Below are 12,877 nucleotides of genomic sequence, written 5' to 3'. Positions count from 1 at the left end.
GGGAAAACTGAAATAGAGAAGGAAAAAAAGGCAAAAATTATATGTTAATCATATTAACTTAGTACCAATGTGTTGAAATAACATATATATATATAATAAGGCCACAGTAAATTATTTTAGAAATATATTAAATTCGAACTCATAACACTATTATTGATATTGATATTTATAATTTATGATATATGATTGCCAGTGGCGGAGCCACCTTACCAATGAGTGGGTTATCCGAACCCCCTTCGGCGGAAAATTGTATAATTTATACATGGTTAAAATAATTTTTTAGGTATATATAGTAGATGTCGAACCCCCTTCGACTACTTCGTGTGTCTATTTTTTTAGATTTTAAACCCGCTTACTGAAAATCCTGGCTCGGCCACTAAATTGATGGTCATAGTTTGGCTGCATATAAGATTTAAAAGTTTTATTACGTTAATGGAATTAATTTGGTTCCCATCAAAAAATCGTGTACTGAGCCATTTGGCTATTAACATTACATGCAGAGTTTTAAGATCTAAGTACTAATAAAAACTACAAAATGTTTGTTTAATTAAAATAACAAAGTGATAGCTAGTAATGGATGACCAAGCATTTAATTAGGAAATTTGAAATTTTATTTTTCTTTTTTATATAATGAAGACTGATTCATTATGGTAAACGGAAAATTAATTGGCAATTTCTTATAATAAATATAAAAATTTGTTAAGACTTAAACAATAATTGTGAATGTGTCGTGGTGTGCCATTAATGATGAAACTAAATCAATTGATGTGATATTCTTATATTCGATGCAAAAATTCAAAATTCATATTCAATTATATATCGTCTCGTACATGTATTTTGATTACAATCAAATTATTAAGAATATAATTAAATAAATAAATTCTCTCTAGCTGATTAAATTTTTAGATGAAATAATTCTTCACTCACTTCATTGACATGATGATATCATACAAGTAAAGATCTTGTGATTGAATTTTACACTCATCCGCATTTTTTTTTTAGTTTCATAATGAACAATTTTGACAATGTATGGAATTTAAAAAGTCTACAAAATGAAGTAAAATATATAGTTGATGTCAAAATACTAATTACATTGTTCGAAATAATTATAAATTTCATACATAAGCAAACCACAAACGAAATAAAATAGTCGATGTCAAAGCATTAATCATCAATTGCAAAAATTATAAAGTTTTAATTAATAAAGTGAGCCTCTAAAGTAATGGAGATCAGCAATTTGCTTGGCTGATGAAGCATTTAATGAGGAAATTCAACTATCTACAATAATTTAATGTATTTCTTTATATAACGGAGACTAAGCATATAAAATAGTACTATTTACTTTGGCAAAAATAATTTAAGTTATTATGTGGCTTAACGTCTTACCAGATATTACAAACTTTATTAGACTTAAAAATAACTTGAATGTATCTTTTCTTTTTCCTTTTTTTTTTGGTCAACCAACTCTACTACTAAATACCGTTGGTCAAATAAATCCGATAATTATTATTAAGAGTGAAATCTCATTCGTTTAATCACAACTCTCGAGAATGACTATGAATATGCTGTAAAGGAAAAAAATATAAATAAACGAATTAAATACCGTTTGTCATATGGAAAAAAAAAGCATTAATGCTAAAATCACCCCCTCCCCCCTTGTTTTTTTTTTTAATTTAAGACAAAAAGTGCTTAAATTATAGAGTACACGATAGATACTTGAAAAATAGAAAGATGGAGGGGGTGGGGGGTATGTACTGCTCTATTTTTCTTAAGACAATAAGATTAACATTAGATTTGAAATATATCTAAACCAATTCATTCTTATTGCTAAACAAATGGCTCCTTAACTAGAATGTCCTTTTTTTAAAAAAATAAAAATTAATCATCAATATTAAGTACTCATTATTCTTCTTAAATCTTCATTTGTTGCACAATAACATTATTCTTCTTACTGAATCTATCCAATGTAAATATAGATTAGTCGAATTGATAAATTATAGAGTACATGATAGATACTTGAAAAATAGAAAGATGGAGGGGTGGGGGGTATGTACTACTCCATTTTTCTTAAGACGATAAGATTAACATTAGATTTGAGATATATCTAAACCAATTCATTCTTATCGCTAAACAAATGGCTCCTTAACTAGAATGTCCTTTTTTTAAAAATAATAAAAATTAATCATCAATATTAAGTACTCATTAATCTAGATAACTCAAATTTATAACCCCTTATAAAGAATATTTTCATTTTCATGTCTCAAAATTAAGAATTCTAATTAAGATAGATCTCATCCATCTCAACCGTCATGTCCTAAAACTGTAAGTATGAGAATATACATATTCATTTTTCATCTTCCAACAAACACAAAAAAAAATTGAAGTAAAATAAAATTTCTATAAGCATTGGTTTCTTCCAAGACATGACATCCATAAGAAATATATCAAAATTACATCAAAAAATAAGACTATTGGTGATAATTACCGTTAAACAAATTGGCAATACCCAACAGATTTACAAAAAAAAAATTCAAATGTTAATTCAACACCCTTTGGACATAATTAACCTAACAAATTAATTTTCTTCTATTTCATCAAATTTTTTTCTTTACAAGTATCTCAACTTTCACATTACTTCCTTTTTGAACCCCATAATTTTACAAAGAATCACTTTCGAACCCCAAATAATTCTTTAGTTCATAAGGAAAACAAGGATTTTTCTTCCATTTATCACCATGCAATTTTAAAATCTTGATTACTCTTTCCTTTGTTGTTGAAGATCCACCAATATGTAACAAAGCCACCAATTTTTTCACTGATCCATACATCAACAAGTCATCCAAAACTTTATCTGTGGGATGAGAATTGCAAATCAATGAAAGTATTTTCACACCAATTTTTGTGCCAATATTTGAAATATTCAACATTTTTTTGGTTATGGCTGCAACACCTAAACCATGTTCAATAAATCCCATTCTTCCATCAGCACATTCACACATCATTTTAATCAAATACATTATTTTCTCACTTTTTGATTTGCTTGAATCAGGAAGAATCTCAATCAATGTACACATAGCTCCAGCCTCAATTGCTTTCAATCTTGATTTTTTCGATTTTTCTAGTATGTCTATCAAGACTTGTAATGCACAAGAACTTGCCTTGCTACAAATTTCATCAGACATAATTTCCATCAATGATTTAAAGAACTCAATCCCTTGATCTTCAATCACAACACTCCATTGACAATCTGATTTCATAATCCTTTGTAATATCAAAACGGTGCAAAATCTTGCTTCTTCACTCCCTCTTTGAAGGATTATAGCCATAGACTTCATGCACCCTGGTTGTAACAATATCTTGATTGTTTCCTCCTCTTCTAACACAATAGGTAACTTGATCAATAGACTAAGAGCCTCTTCACATGCTCTAAATGTAACGAAATCTGAGCTTTCGATTAAGATTTGTTGAATGATCCTAACGAGAACCTCAACTCCACCACATTTCTTGAAATCATCTTTTACATCATGATCACCTAACTCAACAATTGACTTGAGTTTCTTTAAGGAACTCACCTTAAAAGGGCTTGATTCTATCGTGTTGATCAACGATACGAGCTCATCATGCTTCATGGATAATTCATCGTGAGATTGAGATTGAGATTTGCCATTTTGCCAAGCAAGAATGAGTCTTTTGAGGGTATGATTTGGTGTCATGTCAAAACTATGTAAAACTTGCATTGTGGTAGGACAAGTTTTTTTCTTACAAGTGTAGAACCATTTTTCTATATTTTTTCTCTCATATGTAACACCAGTAGAGATTGTAACAGGATCTTTCATGAGCTCCATGGAGATTGGACATCTAAAATGTAGAGGAAAATCCATGAATAATTGATACAATTTTTGGTATATTTTCTTTGTGAATTGTTATATCAACATTGAAAGATGAAAAGATGAAGTGGGGTAGACAAAATCCTAAGCTTTTTATATATGTAATTTATGATATGTGTGGAAGTCTAAAGAAAGAACAAATCAAAGTCAAACAACTCTATTTTAATTAATTGGGATTACAAGTATCCAAGTTGTGTAACTGTTGACATCAAAGCAAAATAGATTGGTTTGAATAGTCTATGTATAGTTGAATAATGAATGCTCTTTTGCAACCCATCCCTTATATTTTTGGATAAATATGAATTTGGCCCCTTAAAATTTGTAATGTGCAAGTTTATTTATCAAAATAAATTCTTAGTATTTAGCTTATATAGAATGAGAGTTTAGTTTTATTTATTTTATAAATTATTAGTATAATTTATTTAAGTTGTTATAACTTTGCAACATGTTACCCACCTAGTTATCAAACTATTAATTAAACTTATTATGAGTATTTACTAGAATAGTTATAGATGATCTGATGATGTAAAAATTCTTCTGCACTGAAAATAAATAGAAATTAGATATATATTATTATAATCATTTAATATTAATTGAAATGGTAGATTGGATGTTGTAAGCAATTAACTTGCTCCGCATGACTTTATGTATTGCTATTCATAATGATTTCATGATTCGTAAGCAAAAATCATATTTATAGAATTTATCAAATGTGTGACATCAAGATAGATACGTAATGTTAGTTTTTTAATCTAAATTATATAAATTGTGGATATATTTGTTCAATATAATATCTTTATCGTCATACCCATCGTATTTGAATATTGAAAAGTAAATATATCAAAAAAAAAATGTAAATATATTATTTACTTCTATATAGAACTCATGTGTTTGATTTTATTCACCTTAGTCTAAAAATTAAGATAATATATCTTCAACCATAGTAAGACTTTGATTATCCTTGATTAGTGTCATAATTAAGATGACAATATAGGTGTTCAATTGTAAGATAAAGAAAAGTAGAAGGGTGAAAATGACATTATACTTTCTTATATAGAAGGTTTTTGTGGACCAAATTGGGAGTTGACTTTATGAAGAGCAGAGAAACTGTTAATTAAAAAGATTAGATCTAAACTTGCGCAAGACATGCATAGATTGTTGAACTATTTTAATCAAGGGTTTTAGTCGTATAATTGATTTATAAAAAAATATTTTGAATAGAGGATTTATCAAAAATAACATCTCTACTTCAATAAAAAAAAATGTCTATTTATTTTCGTCCGACCTCACTTGTAAGATTTTATTAGGTATATCGTTGTTATCATTTTATTTAATATTAAGTAAAAAATCACAACAATATAAATGAATTTATATTCAAAGTTTAGTTTAAGGACTACGATCTGTTCACACGTTTTTATAACCTCTTTGCTTCTCGTTGGCTGTTGAGCTGCCTCTCTGACTCTCTCTTTCCTTTCTCACTCCAAAATAAAATATTGTATTATTTGAGTTTAAATTTATGTACTTGCAGGGTAATATATATATATATAAAAGAAAATTATGTCCGTCCACTTTTAATTGTCATGATTTTCTTTTTAGTGTCAAACTATAAGAACTTTAACTAACATTTTATGATGTATTTTTCATCAAATTAATATGCAAAAAACTGCAATATATAGTACTTTTTGTATAGTTTTTGAATATCTAAATTTTTTGTTTGAAATATCAAATTAATGTAATCTAATTTAACTTTGAAAATTAGTCAAATTGACTTTCGAAAAAGCGCAACATGACAATTAAAAGTGGACGAGGAAGTATGTAACCTAAATTCATTGTTGTTACTGCCCACACATATAGTATGTCACACTTATACATATATCCAACTTCTGCTTTTGAAAACACATATAATTGGCCACACATTAATAAAAAAAATGATCTTTAGCGACAATTAATTAATAACAATAGCTCAATTGCCGCTAAATAAGTATTTTTAGCAGCAATTAAAACTTTCTTTGTATATGTCCCTAAAGCCTTTAGCGATATTGGATCTAATGTCACTTAACTAATGTCAGTAAAGACTTTAAAACTCTTTATTAATGTGTATGTTTATTGCCGTTATTTTTGTTTTAGTGACATACATACACATATAATTACAATCAAATATTGAATCTGTGGAATTTTCAATTCAAATGAGATATTATATGTGCATAAATACATATGTTTTGAAATCAAAATATTGCTATGCTTTAGAACATAGCAAAATCTCTCTATTTTTATTTTATTTTTACAAAATGAGCGTTAATAACATTATTTACAAATTTTTCTCTTTCTCTATATGTATAAAAAATGATTAAATTAGCTTATACACCTAGCTATTTATACGTAAGTGTTTATAAATTAAAATTAATAAAAAAATTATAAATTGATCATTTCCAAGTTATGATTTTTTTGGCTTACATGTGCTTTTGATTAGATCAAATATTTTATCATTTTATTCCTAATATTTTTCTTACTCTTGAAATACTCTTTCCAAAATAGGATTCCTAGTTCCCTCTCCATTTCATTTCGGTAGTGTGTTCTTCTTCTTCTAATTTGTATGTTATCTTTTTAATTTAGAATTTTTTAAAGTAAGTTTAAGAACATATCATTCATTTGAACAAAAAAAAAATGTTAGGAGGTAATACAGATGATACAAGCGTTATTCGAAATAATAAGTGGAGAACGGATAGTATTATATATATAGGTTTATAGGATATAATTATTCATTATATTAAATACCCCGAAAAGCTGAAACATAACATAATTTCGAAGTATTATTAGCAGGTCTTGATAATTATGTATTTTTTTAATTAGTACATGAAAGCCAGTAAGGAACAAAATATTTTTAATATCAGGTCTTAAATCATGAACTAATTGACTTATTCATTTAAAGTCTAAGATTACGTCTGGCTGAAGAAAAAAAATTCTAATTATTTTTTTTTTATATTGAGAGATTGTTGAATATATGGAAAAACAAATTTGAAAGAATATAACAGCTAGACTTTTGAGAATATCTAATAGGATGTACTCTAAATGATGGTTTTTCTTTGGGTGGGTGGTTTAGCATTTGTTAAGAAAAATTAAGACCAAATTTGGTAAGTTGTAACTAGTCCATCCTTTAAGAATGAGAGAGATAGAGATGGGGTTCTCGAATAGAAAATATTTTTTCGCATTAGATATTTAACTAAATAATGTAATGGTTAAGTGTTAAACAGTGTATATACAAGACATATGTCTTATATTTGTTTGGTTGGCGTAAATATTTGATACGAGATATTTTTCTCTGAAAAGTCTTATATATGTGTGTATTTATTCGTTATATTTTTAATTTCGTTAGAAAAGCTTTGATTCCACCACCAAAGGCGGTATAAAGAGTTGATTGGGCCAAATTTAAGTTTTGATTTTGACAAAAGTTGTTATAAGCTAATGTCTATCCATAATTATTAATTTCGATATTTTATTACGTAGTTGATTCAAGTGGTAATGTTATAATCTTGACAAAATAAAATTTGAAGGTAACGGCTAGATGTCAAAGAAACAAAAAGAAATCCTGCCGACGATGCAAAGTATAATCTAAAAAGTAGTACTTTGACCATCATTAAAAGAGTCATAAATTTCATCGACACAACTTTTTCATGTTGATTTGGAATTAACTTAATTATTTTGGTTTAGGAAATTGGTCAAACAAGTATAGTTGATAAGACACACAAGGGTTGGTTGAGTTGATTGGGTGAATGGTTCCTAGCCGGGAGATTAAGATTAATTTTTTGAGCAACTTTTAAAAATAACTATATTTATAGGGTAAATGAATACCAATAGCTATAAGTATGTTATTTACAATAAATGACTACAATTTATATCACTTTTTCGCTGTATTTTTGTATAGTTTTTTTATTTTTTTATTTATACATTAATACATCTTTAAGTACAACAAACTAAATAAGGAATTGACTCTAAATATAACCCACTATCCTTACATTACGTCCATACAATGAGCAACTTCCCATAATTAACTTTATAACTAAAAATTACTTATTTAAAGACATCATATGATATTCTTTATCAGTTTAACAAAAATTGTGATATATACATCATACTCAATTTTCTTGTTGTCTCCATATTTCTTATTCTGGCGTCGTAAAGGTATTAATAATTTTTTTTGTTAATTCAAGTTATTGTATGTAAGCAAATTGTTGAATTTGTGAATGAAGGTTAAGTATTTCGATTTTGAATAGGTGAACTACATGGCAATACATACACTAGTTGTTAAACAAAAAATGAATACACCAATATATAATACAATGAATACATTGTTGTTAAACACAAAAATGAATACGTTGGATACAACTATACTTGTATTCCCTAATCAACTTTTTATCTTAGATATAGTACTTATCTATCTAGATATAACTGTATTCGCAAATCAACATTTCAACTTGTACTTATATAACAATACAAGTATCTATGTATATAAATATGGATACATTTCAACACTGTTGTTAAGCAAAAATATGGATACATTAGACAAACGAGCAAAAAAGATACAATTTGTGGGTATCAAACTGTATAAGTATGGATATACATTAGACAAACGAACAAAAAAGATACAATTTGTGGGTATCAAACTGTATAATTATTCTTCTAAATAAATTTTGAAAAGGTCAACAATATAGTATTGATCATGTATCCAACTATACTTGAATTCCCTAATTAAATTTGACAGAGTACTTATGTATTCAAATATAATTGTATTCACAGATCAACAGTTCAACTTGTGATTATATAATAATACAAATGTCTATGTATATAAGTATTCTACTATATACAAATTGACAATGAGAGATCGAACCCTCAATCTCTTTTTTGTTCATGTTCTTGTACTCATTTTTTAACAACTATATACCTACGAATAAAATTTTCTAACAATTTCAATATAAGAGGACAATCCATAATGACAATGGCACACAATACATGTGTTGAGATATATAAGTAAATGACATTAAACTAAAAAAAAAAAAAACATACAAATCTCAATTTCATTAATTTTTCTCTTGTTCCTGCTCGACTGCTCTTTTTTCACACCCACTTGAATCAATATTGTTGACTTTTCTCCTTTTTCAAGATTAGTTTTCACTTCTGAACCTTTTTTCCTCTTTACTAATTTTGCATGTTCATTTTCTTCAAGTAGATTTAAGGGTATATATGGTCATTAACCTTTTTTGTTCTTCTTTCGTTCTCCATTGCAGCAATAGAGCCTGAAATTTTGGCTTGTTGTTGAGTAATACACAAATCAAAAGAAGGTAGTTCATCCAACAATTTGTCAAATAAATGTATATCTCTTGTAACCCTCCTTGGAGTATCAATTTCAGCCATTGAAATGGATAAACAAATTCTTGAATCAAACCCCTATGAAAATAGAAGAAAGTGTAGATGTGTAGATATATCATGCTCATAAAAATGAGATAAATATGCAATTAGAAAATACATGATGGATACAAAATCACAAAAAATGCTCTTGCAGTGATGTAAATGATCTTGAATTTGAATGAATTTGGGAGAAAAAATCAGAAAATATGTCATGTATGAATATTGATGAAAGAGAAAAATTTGATGATGGTAAACATGGGAAAAGATCACAAATGTGCCTGCCATAATTAATTAGGCATTCAATAATTACTTTCCTATTTAATATTTATTTATTATATTAAATACATAAAAAAAAATTATTTATTTGTATACAATTAACTTTGCTATTTATAGTCTAATTACATCCATATGACATGAAAAAAAAAATGTAGCTATTTTTCTTGAATATATATGGATGTTTGCCATATTCTGAAGTTTTTCCTAATTTTTTTCACAAACAATCTTCTTAGTAAAAACTGATCGTATTGAACTTGCTTAATGTGATTTACATCTTTTGTATGATTTAATTTATGTGTTATTGCACAAAAAATAAATATATCCAATGCACTCTCAAAAGATAGCTATTGCAAATTTTCCTGAAATTCAAAAAAAAAAAATTAAAGTTGTTAGGCATAAAGGAGACCTCTTCTTTATTAGATTTAATGTCAGGTTTGGAATATAGAGGGATAATTTCAAACATATATACAAATAAAATAATTAATTTACAATAAATATAATCATGTTTTATCTATATAAAAAAGAGTAACTTTCACATATAACAAACATAAAAATCATATTTGTATGATATAACTATAGTTTGCATAATTGCGCTTTGCTATGGCTATATTAATAAGTATATTTTGCTATACATATACAAAAGAAGCAATTGTATAATCTGTTTCGGTATATATATACAAAAGAAACAATTGTATAATCTGTGTTTGTATAAATCGAGAAAGACAAAAGAAAAATGGGCAGAGGAAGATTTGTATTTGTATAATCATAAATGTATAGGCCGAAAATATATGTATTTGTATATACAGTTTTCTCTCGCTTTATACAAACACAATTTATACATTTGTGTGTTGTATAAAGTGAGAGAGGCGAGTGAGAGAGGCGAGTGAGAGTGGCGAGCGAGATTTAGGAGAAGGGAGAGAGGGGAACGAAAAGATATGTATATATACAATTTTCTCTCGTTTTATACAAACACAAACACATTTTATACATTTGTGTTTGTATAAAGTGAGAGAGGCGAGGAGAGATTGCCCAGCGAAAAACGAGAGGCGAGCGAGAAATTCAGGGAGAGAGGCGAAATGGCAACAGTTTGCTACGGGTTACAATTAAATTAAATTGTGGTTATAGCATTTAATTTGAATTAATAATTTGGATTAATAATTTGGTATTTTATACAATTTTCCCTGTAAAGAACAGTTAAAAGTCATCAAAAGTATATATTATGATACACACAAAAGTTGAATATAACTTAATTATACATGAAGTATATACTGATTATACATTAATTTTTTTAGTAGTACGTGGTATTTTATTTTTTTTAAAAATAAGGGGGAAGCAAAGAATTGTCTCTATAGGTAAGTAGAGCTGTCAAAATGGGCTTGGCCGACCCAACTCAGTCCTTGAATTAAGTGGGGTTGAACCTAATTTTTTTGGCCCATTTAGGAACGAAGCTTTTTAGCCTAGCCTCATTTGGCCCGCTAGCCTCGTAGGCCCAACCCGCAAGCCTCAGAGGCCAGCCAGTGGGCTATGAATATTTAAAAATATTTTTTATATATATTTTTAGTAGTGTTTTATTTGTAAAGTTTTTATCAATAAATATTTTTAAAAATAAAAAATCAAGTATTTTCAACTAGCTAGTTTTTTGTGGGAGGAATGGTGGAATGATCAACATTTTTTCGCTAAATCTTACGTTGACTATTATGTATTTTTGTAAGTATTTACCGAAGTGTGTGATTCATAAATATAATTTTGTAAGTATTTACCGAAGTGTGTGATTCATAAATGAAAATTTATATGTATTGATGTCGTGTTCATAAACGTCAACGTTCGATACTCTTAGATACTTTTTCTAAGAGAGTAAAATTGTTCATTTTTTGGTTGAAGGGTCAACCCGTGGGCTGCTTAGGGCTGGGTTGGGCTGCTATTTTATAGGCTCTTTAATTAAAATGATCAGCCCGTCCCAACCCATTTAACTCTCTAGCCCGTTAGGATTGGGTTGGACCAGCCCATTTTGACTTCTCTATAGGTAAGGGTGGCAACTGGGACGATCAAATTAATAAGTCAGCCCAAAGAAAGAACATGATCCATAAGGTTGTCCTCGTTTTGTGAAGCCCAATTGACAACTAAATGGAAAAAATGGTCATGCTGGTATATTAGGCCCAATTGGCTAGTCTTGTCAGGCCCAATTGGCACTATATAATTGAAAGTTCGTTTCGATTGGTTTATATGTTGCGAATTTAGAATAGTGACTATGAATTTTCTTATCAACAACAACAAAGAAAGATACTCGCTACAACAATAATAATTACTTTATTTTTTCTTTTTTTAATTTGAAGATAATCTTTTAATGAAAATTGTCACTGTTTATATTTAAAAATATGGCCATGAAAAAGGTTTCTCCTGCAATAAAGTATTGTACACATGTATCGTGGACTCCACATTTTTTTAGTATTATTTGGAGTTGTGGATGCCTATGTTCAAATTTTTATTGCTTAATTAATTAAGTCTAATTTATAGTATTATCAAGGGAATCTTATTTTATAAGCTAAGTACTCGTAATGTTCTTTTGGTAGATATTTTAGTTAATGAACAAGGTTCCCAATAGGTGATTTGTAGTTGAATTTAGCATTTGAACCTTAGAGATTATTGTAAGTATTTATTAATTCATTATTGTAAGATAATATTCAGACGTAGAGGTGTCAAAAATGAATTCAACTATAAGTAATCTGTCGCATATATCTCTCCTGTCACCTAGATTTGATGTTCTTGAGCTGAGGGTCTCTTGGAAACAGCCTCTCTACCTCCACGAGGTAGTGGCAAGGTCTGCGTACTATTTACCCTCCCCAGACCCCACCTAGTGGGATTTCACTGGGTTGTTGTTGTTGTTGTTGTTGTTATAAGTAATCCGTCCAATCCATCTAGAATCCTAAGAGTTGAGCTCAAGATGATTTGAATCGGGTTCAGTATCATCTCATTCAAGCCTTAATCCATTTTAAGATAATCCTCAATTGCATCCAATTTAATCTTAATTCAATTTAAACCCATTTTAAAACTCGTTATTTGCATTCGTGTAATGTATGTTCAATATTGAAGGTAAGAATTACTATCTTATTTTATATCTTTTAGTATTTATCTATTCATTTGTAACTTTTTTTTAATTTTTCTTGAGTTGAAATTCAAATTGTGGTTATAAAACTTAAATAACAATATATTAAAATTGTTGAGATTAAACGGGTCAAATTGGGCGGGTCCAATCCACTTTTAAGCCCAAAGTAAACTTGGGCGGGTCAGAACTCAACCCAATTTTTATTTCA

At 28.2% G+C, this 12,877-nt stretch overlaps 1 protein-coding gene across 1 annotated transcript; it reads right to left on the bottom strand.

Annotated features, from left to right (window-relative positions):
• Positions 1–2,525: 2,525 nt before the first annotated feature.
• Positions 2,526–3,919, bottom strand: LOC125846942 (E3 ubiquitin-protein ligase PUB23-like). Its single transcript, XM_049526651.1, has one exon. It carries the CDS (start codon positions 3,879–3,881, stop codon positions 2,658–2,660), a length of 1,224 nt encoding a protein of 407 aa, XP_049382608.1. The 5' UTR covers positions 3,882–3,919; the 3' UTR covers positions 2,526–2,657.
• Between the last annotated feature and the right edge of the window lie 8,958 nt (positions 3,920–12,877).

The sequence above is a fragment of the Solanum stenotomum genome, chromosome 1 (assembly GCF_019186545.1).
Source record: "Solanum stenotomum isolate F172 chromosome 1, ASM1918654v1, whole genome shotgun sequence".
Classification (NCBI taxonomy): domain Eukaryota; kingdom Viridiplantae; phylum Streptophyta; class Magnoliopsida; order Solanales; family Solanaceae; genus Solanum; species Solanum stenotomum.
Note: the sequence above shows the minus strand (reverse complement) of the source record. Positions and strands in the feature narration are given on the sequence as shown.

Excerpts from the sequence above, each read along its gene's own strand:
- LOC125846942 (XM_049526651.1), bottom strand. The coding sequence starts at position 3,881 with ATGGATTTTCCTCTACATTTTAGATGTCCAATCTCCATGGAGCTCATG.